Source organism: Protopterus annectens, chromosome 10.part0 (assembly GCF_019279795.1).
Source record: "Protopterus annectens isolate FY-2018-M chromosome 10.part0, PAN1.0, whole genome shotgun sequence".
Taxonomy (NCBI): Eukaryota; Metazoa; Chordata; order Ceratodontiformes; family Protopteridae; genus Protopterus; species Protopterus annectens.
Window position 1 is genome coordinate 1,126,496,192 of NC_056744.1, and position 25,253 is coordinate 1,126,521,444.

A 25,253-nucleotide genomic window follows, 5' to 3' on the forward strand; every position below is an offset into this window, starting at 1 on the left:
TGTGGATTAATAGTCGTCTGTTGAGATGGACTATGAAGCATTTGGGCTAATGCCTGTGATTTTAGCAATCTGCTTACCACCCTCTCTAAATCATGGTCTGACAACCTGGAAGACCTCGATGATCGGCTCCGATGGCTCCGCTCTGAAAGAAGAGGTGAGGCTGGAGCCGACAGATGTATCGGCTCCAGCGAATGATGTGCCACATGGTGGTGCCAGTCGGAGCCGACACCAAAGTGACAGTAACAGTATCGGCACCGATAGGGTGCCAAGTTAGGATCGGCTGGGATCTCGACTCGTCGGAGGCTTAGAAACTGAAGCCTGGACCTTGGTAGTCCTAGAAGGCTTGCCCGAGCCGATTTTGGGGAGGGAGCTCCTTTAAGGAGACCCCTTAAAATAAGTTTATTTCTCCTTTCCTGCAGGACTCTCTGGCTAAAGAGTGACAAATTGCACAGGAGTCCTGCAGGTGGAGAGGTCCCAGGCAGTATAAACAAAGTGTGACTGTCTGTCAAAGACATCTTCTGACAGCACGAGTCACACTTCTTGAAGCCTGAGACCCTCTGTTCTTTAGACATAGCTTTCAAAAACAGTACACACACAGTCCCGAATCAGACAAGTAAAGTTAACTATGAGAAGTTATTGTAAACTCTCACACACACACCCTAACGGGGATGGGAGGAATAAAGGCCTGACTAAAAGGTAAAGAAGGAAAAATAAAGTTAGTCAGGAAAGGCCTCAAAAGTATCTAAGAAAGATAGAAATCTAAGAAAAGAGAAAAATTTTCTGATTGGGGGCTAAAATTTAGTAATACTAAACACTTACCAGGAGCTGGCAAAAGGAGGACCTCATCAGCGAAGCAGCAAACGAGATCTGGGTACTTACCGCCTTGTATCATGGGATATGGGGCTGCCTCGAGCTGGTAAAAGTGACTCTCGAGCTTAGCAAGTGCCGAGTCGGAGCCGAGGATCGGCTCCGAACCCATCAAGCAAGAATGAAGGCGAGATTGACAACTTAACATTCAGTGGTATATCTTGCCCAGGGCATTTAATGTGATGCTTGATACTTGCAGAAAACCAAGTGGACTTTAAGAGACAAAACTTACAAACATTGTTAGGGCATCAGGAAAAATGTGAAAGAAATACTTTGTATATACACACTTTGATATTTAAAACTTTTAAGAAATGAATTAAATAAATTAAAATCAATTATTTTTTGTTTTGGGCAAGGTTTCTTGTGATGACAGAGCAGGACTGTGGAAAATAAAATTAGAAAAAGAAATTGAAGTTGCTACAGTAACTCAATGATATTACTTCTGAACTGCCAGTACTCAAAATGAAATCATACTGCTTAATTGTACTTGTGTTTTGTTTTTGTTTTGTTTTTTTGTATTTTTAGTAAACAGGTTTGTGTGAAGTTCGTTGAAGTGATTTGCACTTTTAGAATACTTGTTTACTCTTCATGGGTTGTTCGTCGTAACTGGTTATTGGATACACATTAAGATCTGAAGCTCAAAATCCTTCTAGGCAGGATAAGCTGCCTCTATGAAGCATATCTACCAAGAGATACGTTTAGGTTTCTCATTTCACTTCTCATCTAGACTTCCCATTCTTGAATCCTTTCCTTCCAATAACTCGTTCAACAGATATACCTAGCTGTACCTTAAATAACCGTACATAAATTGCGTGTCTCATCTTTATCACTTTCCTTTCCTCTTCTCTTGTTTTTCTATGACAACATAAGTTGGTCAGATTTTGTATGCCATGTAGTTTGCAATGTCAACCGCTGGACTGCCAAATGAAGTTGGCTTCACAAACAGGCTACTCACCACTGCATTTTCTCAGGGTTCTGTGCAGGGACCTCTCCTGTTTGGCAATATCCCTCAACTGTCCTGATTTCAGCAGAATGCCCAGATTTTTGGCTCATATTTTTGGTCTGTTCCTCGGAAAATTTTTCTGGCAAATCACTGGGATGATCTGAGGTTTAAAGTCACTAAATAATGAAATACATTTTTGTTTCCGACTTCAAATCCTTCAGAAAATGTATGTTAAAATAAACCACGTTACTCTAGCAACTTTCTAAGTTTATAAAAGCAATATTTAAAAATGGCCCTGATTTTGGGCCTTTGTCCCCACATTTTGTTGGGCTTTGTCCAGATTTCTTGCACTAAGATGTTGAGAAGTATGTTTGGCATCTACTTTGCGAAGTAAAAGCCAATAATTTTGTAGATGATTACACACTAGGAGCAGTCACCTCAAAATCACTTAGCTATCCTGCAGGAAGGTCTGTCTCAAATAAATGACTGGTGCCAAAATTATGGACTGAAACTAAATGTCAAAAAATGCACTAATGCAGCCTTTAGTGAGTCATCTACTCTAGGGGAACTACCACACTGACAATATGCTACTAAGAGTTGATCAAATTGTTCAGAATTCAGGAAATAATGTGGACAGTGACCTAACTTGCGTCTATTGTTGTAAGAAATTCCTCTTATTTGCACAGCTTATAAACAAAGGGATTGTGTACAGATCTAGGGATGCCATTGTCCCACTTTATTCATCCCTCATTAAGTAAATTATTGAATATAATGCCTCTTTGGCATGTATCTCTCCAGACACATGCAACGACTGGAACTCCCACAGAAATACCTTACTGAAAGCATACAAGGCCTAAACAACATATCCTACGTGGACTGACCAAAATGCCCTGTCACTATACTCGGTGTTCTACAGACTGCTAAGAGGTGACCTGTGTGTGGCATATAAGGCATTCTCCAACCCATTAATGATGGGTTTACGACAGATCAGCAAATCAAATGGCATAAGAAATATTCAGTCTAGGGATCTAAACTTCTTCAGCAACATCAACAGAACAGTTTGGAGAGACAGGTATATCTCACAGAAGATGCTGCTGCTGCTGCTCTGGAACAAACTCCCTATCCACATAAAACAAAGTTAATCTCTGTCTATACTCATTAGCAACCTAGATCTATGGATGGGAAACAGAAAGTTTACCCCAGGACTGCCCCCTGTTCTACTAATGGACAGAGGCAGCTACCAAATTCTTTATCCTATGCATGGGTCCCCCTCAAAAAATCTATGGTATGATACCAGTTATTCTCATTAGGGGTAACATACAATCATCATCCATGGGACGGGGAAGGCCAATCTATACATGCAAGTATTCTGTTTGCTGCTGGAACAACTTTCTCACTCTGCTACTGGCCCTTTCCAGATGGAATCAACACCTCCAGATCCTTTTCCTGCTTATTGCCTTCAGTTTATCTCACCCCAGGTGATACTTCACAACCATTTTTGTGGTCCAAATGCCTTACTTTGCAATTGTTTACAGTGATCATCTGCCACCTTTTCTGAATCCTTTCTTGGATTCTGTCTCATCCCCTACTGTTACATCAGCCTTTGCATCACTAGAAAAGATGATCCTATCCTCTTCTTCCCTCAGGTATGTCCAAAACAAACATAGTACTGAATAGAAATAAATTAAAGACTGACTCTTACTCTACTCCAACAGTCATCTTCATTATGTCATTAGCCATCACATCACAACATACTGCGTCCTAATATTCAACCATGAAGCAACCCAGATCCTCGGTCCAAGTCCTGCCTCCATAACCCCTCCAATTTTCCAATTGTCTGTACGAGGCCAACTCAAAGACCTTTCTAAAATCCATGCAGATTATGCTTAGTGGTGCAAGTATATCAAATATACCCATAACCCAATCATAAACGTGGATCAAGCTTGACTGACAGCTCCCTCTCATATAGAGTAAATATCAGCCTTTCCCTCTGGATTATCTGCATGGCTTTTCTTGCTGCTGTTAAATTAACAGGACTGTGGTTCCCCTGATTTCTCCTGTTTCCATCCTTGTAGAAGGGTAACACACATGCTATCCTCCATTCCTCAGGCACTTCTGCACTGGCCGATCTGTTAAAGATATCTGTCATTCAGTTTGCCAGCACAACGGTCAGATTCCTGAGGATTTTGGAAGCCAGCCAATCAGGTTATTGTGCTTTAACTTTCTTAAAAGCAATGAGTTCCCCTCATCCCATACAGTTCGTCCAGTGCTCTCCCATTATGCTCTGCTTCCATCCAAGCATGGAAGCCCTCTCCTTAAGTTTCTTTGTGAGGACTGAGGCACAGCATTCATTCCATTCATTCACTACTTCTGCAATCTTTTTCACATCTTTGGTTAGCTTGGCTGGGTCCCTTCCCTACTCTAATTTGTTGTGTAACTAAAAAAAGCCCCTGTTCCCTTCTTCATTCCTTCTGCCAACTCTCCTTCAGCATGGACCTTTGGTGTGTCACCACCTTTGCTAGACTCCATGCAATGTGCCTCGTCCTTCTCTCCATTATAATGTTTCTACTTTCTTTAGGCCCTATCTTTTGCTCTATTTGTTAATTGCAATTCTTAGACACCAGTTTTGCTTTTTTCTCAAATTCTTTACTTTCTTTGAACTACACATACTCTTCTGAGAGGCACCATTCTAATACACTTTTTCAATACATTATAAAAATTGCTGTCATATAGCATTTCATTCTTTACCCCCTGAGCCTTTTGTAAAGAAACTTCTTATTGCTGCTTTTGTAAGTGCATCTCACATTATCTGAAACATATTCTGTATCCACATTTTATTTAAAGTTTACTGTAACACTGTATGCTCAATATTGTCATGCTCTTATTTACCGTGGTAAACTAATTTCAGAGCTTTTCACCTCAGCTATAGATGACAAAAGTACTGTTGTGCAAGTTGCACTTAGCACAACTGCAAATGTTTGAATTCCTCATTGCCTTTGGCTATATGGGTTGTATCCTGTCTAGGATAGAAAAACAGCTAGTTTTACAAACCTCTGGCTCCCTACCATACATAAAAGACTACTGATCAGTTAGCCCCTTGAACAGAAATCAGCAAAGTGTAGACAATTTCAGGACTTTCTTGCCCATACAGAGAGAAGAGCTTACTTACTCTGTGTCAACAAAAGATATAAACAGTAACAAATAACTTTACATCCCAACAACTAACTGTATAAAGAAGTAGGGGGTGGAGGGTGGGTGTGGTTACTGTAGCAGTGAGAAATCAGAACATCTACTGTTATAAGTGCAACTTGCACAACTGTACTATGCTTATCATTCACACTGCTGCAGTAGTCTTTGGCTATATGGTTTATTACTAAAGCCTATCCAACTTAGAGATGGAAGGATAAAGATCCAGAAGCCCCTGAGAATGGTCCTGTCAAAGACAGTTCTGGATCTGGAAAAGGCATCCAGTCTGTAATGCTTTGTAAAATTACATAGAGAGGACCACACCTGCTGCCTTTTAAAATGCTTCTAGAGTCTACCTCTTTCCAAAATACCATTGTAGAAACTAAGGCTTTAGTACAGAATGTGCTTTGATACTGCCTGCAACAGATTCACCATGGTGGGAATACCAAAAAAGCAATATCTCAGGAAAACCATCTCAAAATAGTCTGTTTTTACACAGGTTGTGCTCTCTTTGTCCCATCACAAGAAATAATCAAGCTAATCTGCTTTTCTAAAAGACATACTTCTGTCAAGATAGTAACTCAGCTGCATATGCATGTCCAGAGTATGGAAAATCCTTTCTCCTTGGTTCTGAGGATCTCAATAAAACACTGGGAGATGGATGGCTTGATTGAAAGTAAACTCTGAAAGTATGGACATGTATGAGGGATTTATTCAAAATGTAACCATGAAATACTCCTGATGAATGACAGACAGCACCTAGCAATCTGAGGTGATCTGATGCCAATTTGGATGAGACAGAGAGGCAGAGAGACAATGGGAACTGGTCAAGGGGAAGAGGAGGCCAAATGTCAAATAGATACAGGCTTGTCCTGAAATGAAGGACTCTGATATGAATGAGTTTGAGTGGATTTAGCATGGAGAACACGCCTACACCCCATCTTAACTTTGGAAGGTGGGAGAGTCTGCCTACAGACAAAGGCGGACTTAGAAAGATAATTCCTCTGGAATTTGGGGACGGGGAGATAAAATATGTTTGAGTTCCTGCATGGCCTTTCCCTTATCCTGGAGGGAGTTAAATCGTTCCACTCCAGTACAGCTCTTTTGAGTGTGTACCTTTAACTCCCAATGGGTGTGGCTTAAGCCTTTAAAAATGAATTTATCACCTTAAAGTTCAAACAAATATTCATATTCTGGAACCGTATGTGTTACTAGAAAACTGTAAATGGCAAACTATTCAGGCTAAATTAATTTTTATATTGGTGGCATTCATTCAGTTAGATGCTTTAAACTGGATTTTTATATCCAAAATAAAGGCAGTGAATATTAATTTTGTAATGTTGTATAAAATGTTTGTGATATCTCAGTAACTATTCAAGCAAGACACATACTGCCAACAGAAGTTTCTTCATATAGCTGTGAGCATTCATATGAGGTTATGCAGTTCTGTCTGTGTTATCTGAATGCTGTGATATTTAGAGAAATATGAAAATTATTACAATACATATAAACAGTATACAAATAATATTCAATATCTCTTTGGTTACATTAGACAGAGGTCAAATATCAATAAAATTGTGTTTGTCATCATGTATGCTTTAAAATGATATTTTCTGATGGGTCTATATTACAATCTCGAAGGTTTAAAACTTCGAATCACTAAAGATCGAACCTTAGTGATTGAAGTCTTAAACCATCGAAACCAAAAAAAAAATACTAATAAAAAAAAACTAAATAGTGTGCGGAAATCTCCCCCTATCGAGATTTTACATGTGCTTTTGGTATTCTCGTGTCGACAATATCGTATTCAATATTGTCAGACTTCGAGATTTTAATATAGACCCCTTCTGATACCTTGTATGTAGCATGGCTTTGGAATTATTAATGCAAATAAGAACAAGCAATATTTGACGCCTACAGGCATCAGCAGGAGTTAACTGCAGAAATGCCTGGAGGCGCACTCAGCTGTAACTGTACAGGTCAGCAACAACTGTCCCAAAAAGATTTCTGGAATCCAGAGGTGAATCCAAAATCTTGGTTTTAATATCATCAGGTAAAGCCTAAAGACACAGCTAAGAATAACTAGATTTTATGAAGTAGAGTCAAACTGTAAAAACTACTGAAAAACAACAAAAAATAGGCAGGCAACAGTAATTCTTAAACTTTTATGGTTAGCGATTTCGTCAAGTATTCTTACACTCAACTTCATCAGACACTAGTTAAAAGAATGGTAGCCATATTTAAAACCAGATTCATAGTCACATGTTCAGTCACCTCACATGACACCATGTCACCTGATACAATTCTCATTTCTATAACACATGTACCTAAAAATTGTATAAACAATTGTGTAAAAAATGTATATATACACTTTCCTATTGACTTAATACTCAAATTCATATGTACATATACAAAAAAATACATAAATATACACGAAAAAGCCAGCTAAAACGTCCATGACCATGTGAATGAGAATGTATCTGAGTTCTATACCACTCTGGACAGATTCCTGCTGCAGAATTTGTTTAGTTGTCTGTGTTAAAGACCCTCCTTGTACAATTTCCATTTGTGAGGGCCTATCGTGGTCTTGCTCAGCTTGTATGTCACTACATGTTGCTTTGACAGAATGTAACTTTTACCATAAGATTTGCCCTCCTGTTCTAAACGTCATGGTGCATGACAAAAAACATCCAATACTGAAAAAGTATGTGTTAGAAAATATAAAAATAATATTTTCTTAAAAGGGCAATACTTTCTGTGTGCAGATATTTTCCTATGGGACTTATTTGCAAGAAATGAATCTTGAAGCCTCAATGGGTAGCAGTACAAAGTAAGACTATATATTCTCAAACTGATGCAAAACTAAAATTTACCATGTGGTTCTATGATGTAAAAGTCTTCTTTATTTTTTCCTGACAGAAAAAAAACTGTGGTACAGACAGCATTTCATCTGATAATGTACTTCAGTAATGCATTCTTTTGGGTGATGTAGTGAAGCACTTTTCAGATTCACTGTGGTTCAATAGACTGGTCAACTGACCTTGAAAAAGGCAGTCATCCAGCTATGGGGATATAAAATTGTGATTCACACTCTAGTGTGCAAAAATTATAGTCAAATATTTTGTCACCTCTCTTAATGCTGTGAACAAAGTACAAAGCTAAACAATGGAGAATACATTAGGAAATACATAACCTTTGAAATTTCCCAAGATAACTGAATCTTATGATTTGTAAATAAATGGCCTCCATATCTACACATGCCATTCTTGGAGTAATGGTTTATTAATTAAAAGCTGGTTATTCTGAGCCAATGCAAATTATATGTACTCTGACAATGTACTTTGTCAACCCTTAGAGGTCCTTTAATGGCCTCTACCCTTTTTAGAAGACATAAGGAAACTTGACTAAGTAGTAGCAGCCCTCAACATACTGACTTCCTGCTTAACAGCTGTAAGGCCGGCTACAAGGTTATACGTTAACTGTTAAAAGAATTATATAGTATGAGGTCTCAGAATGACTTGCTGACAAAATTCTGCTGCATAACCCTTGGCAATGAACTCAGAATCCACTTAAGTAGTCAGCTGTCAGGCTCTGCTGCAATAAGAATGATTTACTCCTACATGATGATTTAAGGGCTGCTGAAGCAGAATTGTAACTTAACAGTATTTCACACTCATACTGAGAGAACATAACTTTTGGGGGAATCAATACCAGTTTCTCACTCTATTTCTGCTAAGATCTTTAATGATTCTTAAAGAATACTCTTAGAACACTCTTAAATGTCTGGAAGCTTCAGTAATAATGAAAGATGGGCTATGACACAACTGATCCACTATTGTTATTGTTTTTTTCTTTCTGTTCTAATATAAACAACACAACCTCAATAGGTTGCTCAAAGTCAGGGCATCCAGAATTACAGTAGTTTCTATCATCTAGGAATGGCTGAGTCCTGAGCTGTGCATGCCTCCTAACAGTGACATATACTGCTGTCATTTTATCTGGTATCCAGTGCAATGCAGACACATTTTTGTATTTGACTTATCTCAACTACTGCAACAAATAACTTTAGTAGCCTATCTTTAGTGGCAGAGACAGTTAAACTTTGTCCTCTACTTTTTCAAAAACAGAGCCATTATACTGAACTATATGTTCCGTGTGGAAGCAGACAGTATGTATCCTCTTAAGAAAACTATGGACCACCATGGATTAGCAGACTGGGCACTTATATGAAAATATGCGGAAGAAACAGAAACTGTACTGGGAAGCTTTCAGGTTTCTTTAGATCTTGCCTGTCAGGATGATAATCTGGCCTCCTACAAGCAGGAAGCTATGCACTGTGGTTCTGGACCAGATCAGAGAAAGTTGCCAGGCTATTGGCCCTGAGGCCTTTATAAGCATAGCCAAGAGTTTAGCCCATGTTTAGAGAAGTCAGCATCCAAAGCCCCTGTCCAGCAGGGACACAGGTGGAATCCCAGGGGTGTATTTTCTCCATCATAACCAATTATCCCAAAGGATAATTACTCTTCTAGAAGGAGAGTCTATTCCACAGAGGAGGAGTCTCTGAGAGCAGTAAGCAAATCTGTCCCAGAATCCAAGTCCTCATCCGTGGAATCCAATTCACTAGACCTCTTAATAGGAGTGGAAGACCAGGGAAAAACAGGAACTGGCACCCCTTGAGGAGGCTTCAAGCCATCAGAGCACTGAACAGACCTTGAGTAAAATCCTGCCATTCACAATGAGAATCTTTAGCAACAGGGTTAATATGATTAGTTTTCTGGGTTTTTTAGAGTGGGATGTTCACCCTAAGGACTCAGTGGTTCAGACCTTCTGCAGGACTTGATAATAATAGCAGGAATCTTTTTCCTCACTAAAATCTGAAGAATCCCCATTGTCCCTCAGAAATAAACAGCCAATGTTCTCCCTCAACATCCAGAACAGACATTGGAAAAGCCTCCAAGGATGTGTGAGAATTCAGACCCATGCTGGCCTCTAATGGGGTTGCTGCATAGGAATCCGAGGCAAGCAAGGAATGATCTTCAGGTCTTTCACTATCTTCTACAGAGATGCCCAGTGGAGGCTGAACAGCAACCAGATCAGAGCTAGTCTTTTTGGCCTTCTTCTTGGCATACAGCTGACCTTCAGGATGGGAGGATTCCACCATAGCCAACAGTTTTTGACTATGATACGCTGAAATGGCCACTAGATGACCCTTCACAAGAGAATAAAAGCCAAAAGACAGTAACTCACACAAATATTTAAGAACCAGTGGTACATAATCCCTGACAGGATCCTGGTTACTGGCTACGCACCAACTAGAAAAATTATTTTCACTTGCCAATGGAAGATTTCCTAGTAACAGGCTTTTTTGACTCCTTTAGTACATTCTGCACCTCCTACTGAAATAGGTGACTAAAAGGGTTCAAAAATGAATCACCCGGGCAATTAGATGAAGTTGTTTGAGAATGGGGTGTATGAAGCTCCCTTTATCTTGTCGTGACACTACAATTTTTTTTATTTTATTTTGAATTTGTTAATTAGGCTAGAGCACTAATCCCACTGGACGTACTTTGGTCTCAGCCCAGGGTAAACACAACAGATACATGACATTATATGCAGAGTGAATGACATAATGCAATACATACATGTATTATATACAAAGTAAATCCCACAGTTGGTTTGAGTGGAAATCAGAATTAGCATGCTGAAAGAATCACAACCAAATGTATAGTTAGAGAGATAAGGGTATGAACAGGTTAAGTTATATGATCAGAGAAGTCTACTACAAATGATCGAAGTTTCAGAACTTTGAAAATCATATGGTCAACGACCATATGATTGAAGTTTTGAAATTTTGAACATTCTGGAGATTGCTGTACAGCGCAGAACAGGAAATTTACCGTTTACTTCACTACAGTACGATCTCGGAGTTAGTATATTTAATTAGCAGGGGGTGTGGGGGTGCAGAGGGGCTTGCTCCCCTGCCCTGCAAAAAGGTGAAAGAAAACTGTTTTGTTTTTATTTTTTAGTTGATGGTCGATGTTTCAAAATTTCAATCATTTGATCGTTAACCATATGATGTTCGAAGTTCTGAAACTTCGATAATCTGAAATAGACCCAACCAGAGATATAGCAGTTACATTTCCTAGAGTCTTGAAATACGCTTTGATTCTAATTGAAAAATGGGGTAAATGGAATGATCTTTAAGAAAAGAAGGGAGAGATTCCCACACTTTGCAACCAAGGACTGAGAAAGCATGATTTGTGCAGTGATGTCTAGTTTGGGGGTTTGGAGGAGAGGACATGAGTGGTTAAGATGTCAAAGGTTGTATTTTGGAGCATCTGTGGGTAGCCTGGAGTCAAGTGGGGGAAAGAGGTGTCATTCTTTTTAACTTTTAATATTTGAGAGATAAGTAGTAATCATGTTGTCTCACAGGTAGCAGTTTAGCTTTTTCAGTGATTTTGCAATGGTGTTCATTTTTGGGGAGAGAATGATGAATCTGCAAATGAAGTTTGAGATGGACTGAATGGTGGATAGATTATTTTAGAGGCTGCAGCAATTAGATGGAAACAATGCACTAGCTGAGCCAACCTTTACCTACGGCATTTCAATAGGGTCTGGATAGAAGAGGAGAAAGTTGATTTTTTGTGTGCAGTCCGGGTGGAGTTTGAAATTTAGGAAGAGTCTAAACAAATCCCTAGGTATTTGAATGAAGTGACATTTTCAAGTGTCACTAAGATGATCAATGATTTTACAGGCCTGGAGATAGAAGTAAACTTTTGCCTAGTGCCAAAAACCATTGTTTTGTTTTAGACCCACTGAATAAGGGCATGAAAATCAGCCTGAAGTTTGATTGCAAGAGAACAGACAGAGTGGTTGGAGCAGAATAAGACCATATCATTATCATAAAGCAGGAGAGGAGGATCAGGTAAGTCAAAAGGAAGTTTGTTAATGTAGATAAATAAGAGGAGCGGTGCTAGAAAAGATCCTTGTAGGACACCTTTCTGCAGAGGGACTGATGGACAGGTTAATGAATTGAACTTCACTGAGAACTGCTGGTTAGAGAGGTAGTTTTTGAACCAGGGCAGTGGGTCATCACTAATACCTATTTCAGTGACATGGTCTAGGAGAGCTAAAAATCAAAAAAAAATTTAAATAATCTTTGGAGAGTCCTTATGCATCTTCAGAATTACCATGTATATCAGTAGAATGGGTGGATATGCATATACAGGAACATCCTCGACCATGTGAATGAGAATGTATCGGAGTTCTATACCACTCTGGACGGATTCCTGCTGCAGAATTTGTTTAGTTGTCTGTGTTAAAAGGAGGTGAACAAATCTAAGATGTTCTCCAGAGACGTATCGATTCCTGGGGGACCCTCCTTGTACAATTTCCATTTGTGAGGGCCTATCGTGGTCTTGCTCAGCTTGTATGTCACTACATGTTGCTTTGACAGAATGTAACTTTTACCACAAGATTTGCCCTCAAAAGGTAAAGAATAACCCCTGTTCTAAACGTCATGGTGCATGACAAAAAACATCCAATACTGAAAAAGTATGTGTTAGAAAATATAAAAATAATATTTTCTTAAAAGGGCAATACTTTCTGTGTGGAGATATTTTCCTATGGGACTTATTTGCAAGAAATGAATCTTGAAGCCTCAATGGGCAGCAGTACAAAGTAAGACTATATAGACTCCAGCGCTTTTACGTATTCTCAAACTGATGCAAAACTAAAATTTACCATGTGGTTCTATGATGTAAAAGTCTTCTTTATTTTTTCCTGACAGAAAAAAAAACTGTGGTACAGACAGTATTCCATCTGATAATGTACTTCAGTAATGCATTCTTTTGGGTGATGTAGTGAAGCACTTTTCAGATTCACTGTGATCCCAGGAAACAAGAATAGCTTCTTTACTGCAATAAAATTAAGGTTCAACAGACTGGTCAACTGACCTTGAAAAAGGCAGTCATCCAGCTACGGGGATATAAAACTGTGATTCACACTCTAGTGTGCAAAAATTACAGTCAAATATTTTGTCACCTCTCTTAATGCTGTGAACAAAGTACAGAGCTAAACAATGGAGAATAAATTAGGAAATCCATAACCTTTGAAATTTCCCAAGATAACTGAATCTTATGATTTGTAAATAAATGGCCTCCATATCTACACATGCCATTCTGGGAGTAATGGTTTATTAATTAAAAGCTGGTTATTCTGAGCCAATGCAAATTATATGTATTCTGACAATGTACTTTGTCAACCCTTACAGGTCCTTTAATGACCTCTACCACCCGCCCTTTTTAGAAGACATAAGGAACCTTGACTAAGTAGTAGCAGCCCACAACATACTGACTTTCCTGCTTAACAGCTGTAAGGCCGGCTACAAGGTTATACGTTAACTGTTAAAAGAATTATATAGTATGAGGTCTCAGAATGACTTGCTGACAAAATTCTGCTGCATACCCTTGGCAATGAACTCAGAATCCACTTAAGTAGTCAGCTGTCAGGCTCTGCTGCAATAAGAATGACTTACTCCTACACAATGATTTAAGGGCTGCTGAAGCAGAATTGTAACTTAACAGTATTTCACACTCATACTGAGAGAACATACCTTTTGGGGGAATCAATACTGGTTTCTCACTCTATTTCTGCTAAGATCTTTAATGTTTCTTAAAGAACACTCTTAGAACACTCTTAAATGTCTGGAAGCTTCAGTAATAAAGAAAGATGGGCTATGACACAACTGATCCACTATTGTTATTGTTTTTTTCTTTCTGTTCTAATATAAACAACACAACCTCAATAGGTTGCTCAAAGTCAGGGCATCCAGAATTACAGTAGTTTCTATCATCTAGGAATGGCTGAGTCCTGAGCTGTGCATGCCTCCTAACAGTGACATCTACTGCTGTCATTTTATCTGGTATCCAGTGCACTGCAGACACATTTTTGTATTTGACTTATCTCAACTACTGCAGCAAATAACTTTAGTAGCCTATCTTTAGTGCCAGAGACAGATAAACTTTGTCCTCTACTTTTTCAAAAAGAGAGACATTATACTGAACTATATGTTCTGTGTGGAAGCAGACAGTATGTATCCTCTTAAGAAAAGTATGGACCACCATGGATTCTTTGCCTGCAGACTGGATATTGTTGCTGCTCTCTTTTGAAACTAGGCGGAAGAAACAGAAACTGTACTGGAATCGGCCTTCAGGTTTCTATATAGATCTTCCCTGTCGGGGGAGGGGGAGGGGGGTAAGGGGGTTGATAATCTGGCTTCCTACAAGCAGGAAGCTATGCACTGTAGTTCTGGACCTTTTACGATCATAGAAAGTTGCCAGGCTATTGGCCCTGAGGCCTTTATAAGCATAGCCAAGAGTTTAGCCCATGTTTAGACAAGTCAGCACCCAAAGCCCCTGTCCAGCAGGGACACAGGTGGAATCCCAGGGGTGTATTTTCTGTTTCCCAACCAATTATCCAGGTTGGACTTAAAAGGGATAATGAGGTACTCTGCTAGACGTGGACAGGGAGTCTATTCCACAGATGGAGGAGTCTCTGGGGCACAAATCTGTCCCACCACCAAGTCCTGCTGATGTCACAGACCAGGTTGAGTTTGACTTGCGGATATGCAGTAGTCCCATCAGGGCGGAGTCTGAGATTGCTTTGTATGCTGGACAGAGGTCACCTCTGAGAAGTCTGCATGAAACTGAGTACAGGGACAGGGCTTTTAGCCTATTTGAGTAGCATAGATATTAGAGGCCCTGGATTCTCCTGGTGATGAACCTCTGTGGTCTTTCCAGCTGCTGCATGTGCTTTGCGAGGTACATGCCGAAGGGGGCACTATACACAATAACTGGCCTTATAAGGGAAGAATACAGGGATGTTATGACCTCCTTGTCCCTGGATGAGATGCCCTTACTTATGAGGTGGGCCATGTAGAAAGCTTTCAGTACAATGGAAGCAACACGGTGGTCAAAAGACGGGTTGCTATAAACCTGGATGCCCAAATCCCTCAAGACTGACTGCGTGCTTATGATGTTGTTATTAATGTGATAATATGTGAGGACGTCACTCTTCCCAAAGGGGATGATGATGATGCATTTTTTGGCATTCAGCTTGAGGCCATGTTTCTGCACCAGTCATTTGTTTGGGTGAGACCCTCTTGGAGGATGTCCACATCACCTGGGGAACTGATGATCACACTCAGCTTGCAGTCATCTGCAAACTTAGTCAGCCATTGCCCACTGGTTTTGGCCTGCACCTCAGAGAAGTATATCCTGAATAACAGAGGCCGCAAGACAGATCCATGGGGTACACAACTCGTTATGAGTCTACTGCTTGAGGTGGCCTCCCCTATTTTGATTAGGTGGGTTATATCAGTGAGCCAGTTTGCTACCCATCTGGTAACATATGGCTTGATGCCTAGTTGAGTTCATCTGTTATGCCTGAGTGGGGAAAAGTGTTGAAGGCTTTGGCTAGGTCAAGGTAAGCGGTGTGCACCGTCTTCCCCTCATCCATGCCTCTGACGACTGTCTCAAAGAAGTCGACCAGATTTAACAGACATGACTTCCCCTTGACAAAGCCAAACTATGTGGGGTCGAGTGTTTGGAGGTTGCCAATGTCCCTGTTAATAAAGTCCATGAAAATCTGTTCCATGGCCTTGCAGATCAGGCTAATTAGGCTGATGGGTCTATAATTTCCTGGCTCGGTGGATGCTCCACCTTTGTGGAAAGGGATGACAGTGGCTGTCCTACACTCGGCTGGGACAAAGTTGGTAGTCAGGCTTTGGCTGAGTAGGGTGCCTAACTGTGCTGCAAGTTCATGCCTAAGTTCATGTAGGATGCAACCTGGGATTTTATTGGGTCTCATGGAGGCTGTATTTTTTGCCTTTGAGAGGGCAGTGATGACCTGTTCCCTAGAGATAAGGGGAGGGAGGCAGGTACTGGGGATGTCCTGATTTACTGATGGGGGGACAGAGGGGTGAAGTTTTCACTGAATCTGTCGTTCAATAGGTTGGCTAGATCTACAGCATTTGTGTAATGTGGTGTCCTTGACCACCAGTTCTGAACAGATCTGGGTGAGTCCTTTGAGATGGCTTTAGAGGATTTCACTAGTTCTTTTATTTGCTAGTTCAGGCTAAGGAGAGATTGCTTCTAATTGGGCACCTGCTCCTTCTTGGTCATGGACAGCAATTTTTTTCCTTTTGTTATACAGTTTATTTATTGCAGATGTCCACCAGACAGGTTTACTCTTCCTTGCGGAGGATGATTTTGTCCTGTCGGGTATTCCTGATTCCATGTATCTATATATATGCTCATATAGTACTTTAGTGTAGATATGGACATTGGTGCCAGTTCCTACACAGGTGGAGGGGGCTGTGAAGCTGTTTATACCATCTCTCAAGTGGTTGTAATCAGCTTTGTAGAAGTTTTTTTGTTTGACCCAAGCTAGAGGGGGGATCAGGAGAGATGGTGACTTCGAAAGTGACCGTTTTATGATTGGATCTTACCAGGGAGGATGATACTGTAGGGGTGCTGCAGTGGTTACTCATGTTGGTTAATACCAAGTCCAAGATATTATCACCTCTTGTGGGAGTATCAACTAGCTGTTCCAAGGCATTTGCATTGATAAAATCGAGGAATCTCTGGGCATTTGTTATCTGGCATGAAAAGTTTTTCCATTCTGTGGCTGGGTAGTTAAAGTCGCCCAGGATCAGGGTAAAAGGTTGAATCTTGATAGATTCGATGAGATCCAGATAGGTGGAGTGGGCATCTTGAATCAAATTTGGGGGCCTGTAGCTAGCTATGATTTGAATAGGGGTCTTTGTCAACGGTTAACTGCACCTGGAGTGTCTCCTGTATGTCATACTGTTTGACCATCCTGGAGGTATATGCGCCTTTTAATATATATTGAAACTCCACCTCCTTTAGCTTTGCTGCCCACAGTTTGGGGTCTGAATGTATGATAGGATGCGTAACCAGGTAAGGCTGGGCTGCTCTCCACAGCTTGCTCATATCTTCTGGCAAATTCTACAAAGCCTCAATAACAGGAGTGAAAGCTCAAGAATGAGGATGTAGATATCTCTCCAATTCACAGTACTTTTCTTTTTTGCAGAAAAAAATCTTCTTTGTGTCCCATCTATAAAAGTCATGAATTAACATTTCCTTTAAAAGAATCATCCTCAGAGACAAACCAGAACTGAGTGACTGATGATTACCTAAGCTGGAGTTCACACCCAAAGAGGACTCTGGATGTCTCATACAAACGTCTTACTCTTTAAACAAATACAAAGAGAGAGGAAATCTCCCCCTTTTCTTATAAGAGCAAGTAGTCAGTGTAGATCTAGAATATAATCCAAGAGATGGCTACAAGTGGCTAGATGGACACTTGTTTTATGGACTGTTTTGGTCTTGCTTACAAAGTAAAGGTATATGCTCTTAAAATGTTTTTCTCCCTCCAAGATTATCTCATCTTCCATAAATTAGCATTAATCCAATTCAGAAACACATCTCTGAATTAAGTATATCACTGATTCATTACACTTGTTAAAGTCTACTCAGCAGTGAAAAGTGTTCTGTCCCCATTTTAAAACCTAATAAAAGCCTATAATAAATCAAAGAGGATTTTTTTCAGCCACTTCTCCTTTTTGCGAACTTTATGTTCAAGCTGAGGAGACCCAAACACTCTTAAAGGAACTTTTCTTTTTTTTAACAAATTGGTTTTCCTCAACGGTATATGCTGATGATGGTGTCCTCCCCCGCCCCTTTAATTTAATTAACATATTTACATATTTATAAGCCTTTCTGGTGGCCTGGGCTGTACAACAGCCTCTGAACATGACTCCACATCACCACCTGACAGAAAAGTTTTTAACTTTATATCCTGTTCTCCGAGATTTATGTACTTCACGTTTCCTACATAATGCTGAGCAATCTTCTTTAAATTTCCTCCGAGGTACTTTATTTTTTGCCATGAATTTTTACACTTGTTTTTAACAATCTCTTCTTATTTTTTTAAACATCTCTATAACAGAAAAGTTTCATTTTTTTTAGTCTCCTTGCTTGAGCAATTTGTTAAAGCACATCATTAACAATACCTAGTATCATGCAAAACATAAAGAGAAACATAAACTATGTAAATAGAAGTCTTCAGGAAGACATTTGTTATATAAAGGCAAAGTGGAGATGTCATCACATTCCAATAAATCAATAAATAACATCAAGATAATCATTACCTCAAATTATAGTTTGTGGAGATGGTATACATCCAAATATTCTTTAAGTAGTAGTGTGGTTCTAAACAAAGGCTAGTTTGTGACGACGCAGAGACAGCCACAGCAGGGAAGTGGGGTGGATAAATCAGATAAAGAACAGAAAAAGACCTACTTAGTAGGTCACTAATCCAATTTCATTACACAGTGTGCATGTTTTCTCAGTTTGAATATCTGTGCTTTAGCAGCCTATGAAACCTCTCCGTCACAATGTGTACAGGCATGAAAGTGTGCAAGAGTGATTTATACAAATCAGTAAAGAAATGAACACCTGCGAATGGCATATTTCTAAAAAAAATTATATATATATATATATATATATATATATATATATATATATATATATATATATCTGCAACATAGACTGAATACATTTTTAATGTAAGACCATTTGTAGCATGGATGGCTGTGGACTACCACAGTTTTATGCTGATGCCCCTTGACAGTAATCAAATATTTAAAAGTTCCTTACCTTCTTTTCTGCCACATTTGCTCAAAAGCATCTGCAAGTTCAACATTGGTAATTTCTTCAGAGTCTTGGAATTTTAAAAATCCATTACCCCCATGACCTTTCAAAGAAAAGTAAATGTATTTATGTAAATAGGAGTATCTTTTACAGCATGAAAGGTAACTTTGCTACCAGAAATCCGCTAACTGGTATAAAGACAAAGCACTCATCTAGAACCAGCTGACAGAACCTACTTAATATTAGGTACATTTTGTAAAATACAAAGGCAGACATACAGCAATAAATCAATGGTATAAAATCAGTTCAGACAAAAGATGACATACCGCTGTAATTTAAAATACCTACTGTTACAGAAAGCTTGCATAGGAGAGTTCAGGTACTTTCCAAATGCTTTTGTACATGAATTATGGTAATCCTGCATATTTAAATGTATTTGCTAAATGTAATGCTTGCTTATTTACATACCTGTTACAAAGTAGGATAGATATATTATCTCTAGTCCAAAATCCACTTCAGTTTTACACTGACAGCTTTAAGAGGTCCATACTGTGTATGCTTCACCATGTTGTTGTTGTTGATGTCTTTTGGCTTTTTAGAGGTCGCCACAGCGGAACTCCGGTCCACTAATGATTGGCAGTAGATTTTCACCATACCAGGACTAAATCCCTGCACTTCCATAAATAGTTAAAGGGTATTTGATATGCCTTCCTAACCCTCAAAGGTGGGGGGGGGGGGTACTCTAAGGATTTTATATACTCCTGTATTTATTTATATTATATTATTATATATACTTTATCTATATTACTTCATTTTCTGTGCTGCATTGCCAAGCAATGTTACATGGAAAATTAAAAAAAATTTGATCCCAACTCTTGTAACAGTTATGAAATATATTCTTTTTCTGTAAACCGATTACATGCTGTTTAGCATGATGGCTGCCCCTCAACAGTGAACACTCGGCTTTCTACAGCCGTTCCTTTCTCCATAGCCAAAGGCTAAACAAACCAGTTACAATTCTAGATGAAGTACACAATGTTTTTTGCTCATGGGCTGAAAGCTGCAACCCCTTATGCAACAGGAGCAGCTCATTTTAACTGTACAAAAGTTTTCATGCTAGGTTCATGTCTAACTGCAGTCAAAGACAACCCAATTAAATGGAGTGCCCTGTAATGCTTACACAATGCTTAGGTTTTAATTTATTTTATCTTGCAGAGCATCGTCCACTACCTGGGAGATATGTCCTAGGCAAAAGCTCTTAATTTACCAGTTAGACTATGTCTCCATCCTTATCTATAGTCACAGACTGAGCAATGCAGACAGAAGCAGTATAAATAAGGATTCTTTGCTGGAGGAGTTCATCAATCTGAATGGATCTCAGAGTACAGCCAATGCTGTTACAAGATAATGGAACTCAGCAGAGGTGAAGTGGCATCTAGACAGAATGTCCTTCTGTGCCACCTATGGAAGGTGTACCAGGGACAGCCCACAGGAGGAGGCCTTGGGACACCTCTAGCACATACTGGAGAACTGTATCACTCCACTTACCTGGAGAAGCCTGTTCATCCCCACTGATAACTTAGGGACTGCTGCTGTTGTGTACAGGGAAGTATAGTCTGCCCTGCTCAGCCACCATGATACTCATAAAATATGTAGTTTACAAAAATGAAGAATAGATACAAGGATAGACTGTAATTGATAATAGGATGTAGTGCTTTACTTTTATAAACAAAAAAAATGCATACTTATAACTGTCACACTTTGTAATTGATAACAGGATGTAGTGTTTTATTTTTATAAACAAAAAAATGCATATTTATAACCGTCACTCCTTTTCCTTGTATCAGAACCCCATACTTTCTCCTTTTTTAACACCTGTCCCCTTCTCTAAACATTTGTTTCAAACTTATAACTGAGGTTCCATTCAGGGACTTGGCATCATGGTGATGTCAGAAGCATTATTCAGCATATGGTGGACTGAATATACTGGGTTCTATTCTGAAACTAGTATGAAATGACAAGTGTTGTTACTTGTTTAGGTCTCCTTTAAAGCAGTGCAAGGCCTATATACAAGTGCCACAACCAACTGAACTACTGCAAATTTTAAAGCTCACTGCAATGTCATTAATGTCATTAAATAGCGTCTGCATACAGAATTAATGTCCTGCACTACCAATGTGGGGAGGTGTGCCCCCCTTATACTCCTACTATTTAGATACACTAACTTCAAGTTCAATGAACCTTGCAGTAAAGGTACAACAACCTTCCATTTAATTTATTTCCCATAAATGGGTCTTCATAAGGATTGCAGTTGTGATTCTAGGAATTTCATTAAAAACCTTTCTGTTAGTTCAACTAGAGCATCTACCCTTTTACTCTGTTTTCATTAATCAGATTTGGCTCTGATAAGCTTCACTGTTTAACATCTTTATTAACTGCTGTGAAAAAAAGTAAACCATCCTGCTATCCAGGATGCTAAGCAGCAGTCCTAAAATGTAAAACTGCATTATTTTATATGCCACTAAGGACCCAAAGCTGTGTTCTGTTTGCCTGAATGCATTTTCTTCTGCTACAGGAGGTGGTAATAGCAATTGCAGAGTTCTGCAAACCACTACTATTTATATAATTAAACTGTATTAGAAGCTTTTTCATTTGGGTGCAGATCACCCCAGAGAATCAGACAGCAAGCCAACATGCCACTAAAATTGACCACCACTGTAAAACACTGAAAAAAATGGCTCCCTGTCCAACGAAGGATTAAACTTCTCCTAGAATCCCAGCTATTCAGACTTGTAGTCAACCAGACAGTCTTTAAACTGGCAGCTAAACTAATTAGACAACCTTCCTCTCCCAGTCTCAGAAACCACAGCACATAGCCCTCTCATGGCAATCCCCTACCTCCCAAAACTAAACTCCGTTGTAAAGACTGCCGTTTCTCAATAAGTCCAAAACTCTGGGACAATACTCCCCCACAGATAAAAAATATCTTATCCTACCAAAAATTTAGGACTCAACTAAAGGTCCACCTCCTCCTCTCATCAGCAAAATGTCACTGCCTTTCATCCACCCATATCACCCAACTTGAGCTACCTCATTCTCTCTCCCTTATGAGTAACATCCTTGCTGTCAATCATTGGGTGGGTTCAACTGCATCAATCTTCACTTCTTACTCCCATAATCTTGTACTTAATATAACTTCTCATTCCCACTTAAAAAACACACAGAAGTAATTATCACACAAACACCTCACTCTACATGAGATACAGCTTGACTTTTGTAAATAATATATATATATATTACAATTGTATTACCTGATAATTGTATTTTACGGATGTGTCTTTATAGACTTTTTGTCTCTCACTAAATGCAGTTTGGATTTTCTCTGCATTTGCTGGATAAAACAAATTGTTCACTGCTGAACAGTGCTTTACCCCAGTAAACATCTTTTAAATGAATAAATATAAATAAATAAACAATACCAATAAACTATTACAAGGCCAATGACACATTAATATATCATTTAATTCAATAACTTTCTGGGTGAACCAAATGAATCGAGTAAAACAGTTCTAAAACACCACACCATGGACACATGTATCCTGAGTGACTGACCTCCTGGCCAGTGGAAACCTAGAGAACTGAGCAGATTTATCTGGTATTTAAGAACTCCCTGCAATGCTTGTCTTTTTGAAGGCTTATGCATGGAAGTCTCTTCCAGCTATGAAGAACATCTTCTTCTGTTGAAAGGAAGCACATTACATACCATCACCAACTGACTATGCCTTTATCCTCCTCAATAAATCTTCCAATAAAGTCCTGAGATTGCTCACCAAAGTGACCTCTCCACAGAAACGGGCAACAGGATAGCCTAACAAATCTCATCCTGAAACAATAAGATCTTCAACTACACCATCCTACACAGACATGCACAAATGACTGCTACTTAAGACATTGCAATGTTCAGTATGTAACCTAGATTAGGAATCTGAGCTCAAGACCTTCTCCAACGACTCTGCAACCTCAGACTAAGGGTACTCTGCTTACTCTTCCAATGCCTGATTTACTACAGGCATACAGAATGGGGGTAGGTGAAACTAACAGTATAAGCAACCTTAGGCATAATGTGGCAGTGAAAAACAGCCTCTTGTCAACTTTGCCCATACCTTTGGGTTCTTTATCTTACAGAAGCTAGGACAGAAGTAAAACTTAAAAGCTATATGCTGGGCCAAAGAGATAATACAGTAGTCTGCCATAGGGTACATATTGAACATGGCATCTTACTTAGCTGGGGATTTGCACAAAATATCCCTATTCACTGAAGCCAAAGGATAAGAGTCTGAAAGCTTCCAAGATGTAAAGACTGCAGCCTTAAGGACACACTTCATGGGCTGGATTACTCAAAGTTCCTCCTTCTTCTTCTGCAGGTAAAAGGCTGAGTCTTTTCTGAAGAAAAAGAAGAAAAATCTCTATTCCTTTCATGATTATTCATCATGACAGGACCCTTCTGTAAATGATTTGGCATCTGACAGAGTGCTATGGGATGAAGAGAATCTCTTAGAGAAGACCAACCTAGGAGGATGCTAATGAGGAAAGACACTGTCTCCTACTAATAGCAGAATGAAGGATTGACTGGTATTCTCCCCCTCCTACATAAATGATGTGGAAAAGGAGTCAGTTATATGCTTTGGAGTAGGCCAACAAACATTAGCATGAAGGGAGGCACAAGGTGGTCGTACCAGGTGCCCAGAGGCATATGTAGGGTCATGAGACAACATCAACTAATACTCACAAATCAAGCACTCCCTTTCCTGCTCAGTCATGTCCCACCAGGTAATTAACAAGTTCCACGAATCAGGCTGGACAACACAAAAGGCCCAGCAGAAGCTGTTGGGCCTGTGGCAGTCTGATTAACCCTCACTAATGAGTCTTCAGCTGAGGAGGAGGTGAACAATGCAGACACCTTTAGCAAAAACTCATTCATGGAGCTGTGCCCCAAGAACCTGAAGGCTCATGTCAATGAAAGATGACTGGCCAGCCTTGTGCTTAGTTGTGGGATAGATGGTGCCCAAGCACACTTCTCAACCTTTTATTATATTACTCCTTCTAACATCATAATCATCAAATTTGTCATTATTACATTGTAATTATTTCACGGTAGTTCTTCACTTTTTTAATTTCTCCACGTCTGTTGGGTTTCTAATACCATGACAGGAATGGATCCCATTCCTAAGTAAAAGTACGATTAAAGTTCATGAAATTAGCATTGTTTCAATCATTGATGTTAGCTAGAAGTGCTCTTTGCAGCACCCATAATGTGCCCAGTAATGACTCCTTCTGCAATTCGTACAGAGTTAAAGATCAGTAACATGTCTAAGTTGTTGTTGTTTGTCTTTCTGCTTTTCCCGGTAAGGGGTCGCCACAGTGGAACTCCGGTCCGCTAATAATTGGCAGTATATTTTTACGAAACGCCGTGGTGTCAGCTCGATGCTCAACCTTCAACTAAGGCACGCCCATTTATGCACGCATGTCTTTCGAACGCTACCCAACTGCGGGGAGGACATGCAGTCTCCACACAGAAGGCACTCCCAAGCCCAGCTGAGAATCGAACGGGAGAACCTCTTGCTGTGAGGTAACAATGCTACCGCCGTACCACCGCTGCATGTCCAGTAACATTGCAAATTCTTGTTTTATAAGACTTGTTGCTCCTACTACTACTGGAACTGTCTGGGTATCCTTCTTCTATACTGCCCTCATTTCTGCCGGCACATCCTAGTATTTTGTGACTCTGTGTCTCTCTGTACGTAAGACACTATACTTACTGGGTGCAGCAATTTCAATGATTAATGCTACTTTTGTCTTCTTTTCATGGACTACTATATCTGTTTTTCTTAATGGATGATCCCATGTGATATAAACTTCATCATTTTCTATGATGCTTTTGGCTCATGTTTCCAGTGTTTTTCAGATACTTTAATATTACAATGTTTGAACAATCTCCAGTGCAACAGTCATGCCTCATTCTTAATGCCTTTCAGTATACAGTCCTTCTGCTATTAGTATATCTCAACCAGCAACAAGATGTGTGACTGTCTCCAGTTCTGTTTTACAAAATCTACATTTGTATTTTTCTCCCACACCTTCACTGGACTTTGTAAGCCAACGTGTACATAGTCCACTATCTTGGACTGCCAATATTAGCCTTTCATCTTTTGGTTTAAATTCACCTCTCCTTAACCATTCCTGCATTCGATCCTGATCAACATGAGACTGTTCCAAGATTTTTCTATACTTGCAGCTATATTGAAGCATTTTCCACTTTTCTCGTTTTATCATCTGATCCTTCACCTTATATTCTTTCTTTTGTTTCTTGGCACATTCAGTTGCTACCTGATTTTTATCTACTTCTGGTTTGATTTCAATTCCTACTTGACACTGATAAACTTCTGCTAAACTAAGTAGAGAAAAGTCACTTAGACTTATTCTCCCCATGTTTCAAAACTTACACTACATTTAGGTCTTGT

At 39.5% G+C, this 25,253-nt stretch overlaps 1 protein-coding gene across 1 annotated transcript in view; it reads right to left on the reverse strand.

Moving 5' to 3' along the window:
- Positions 1-19,156, reverse strand: part of PIGK (phosphatidylinositol glycan anchor biosynthesis class K) — a 585,228-nt gene extending 566,072 nt beyond the window's left edge. Inside the window, exons 1-2 of the mRNA XM_044086844.1 lie at positions 19,081-19,156; positions 18,739-18,835 (exon numbers count right to left, since the gene is read on the reverse strand). Of these exons, the coding sequence (XP_043942779.1) occupies positions 18,739-18,835; positions 19,081-19,156 (173 nt within the window). The remainder of the gene's footprint in view (positions 1-18,738; positions 18,836-19,080) is intronic.
- Between the last annotated feature and the right edge of the window lie 6,097 nt (positions 19,157-25,253).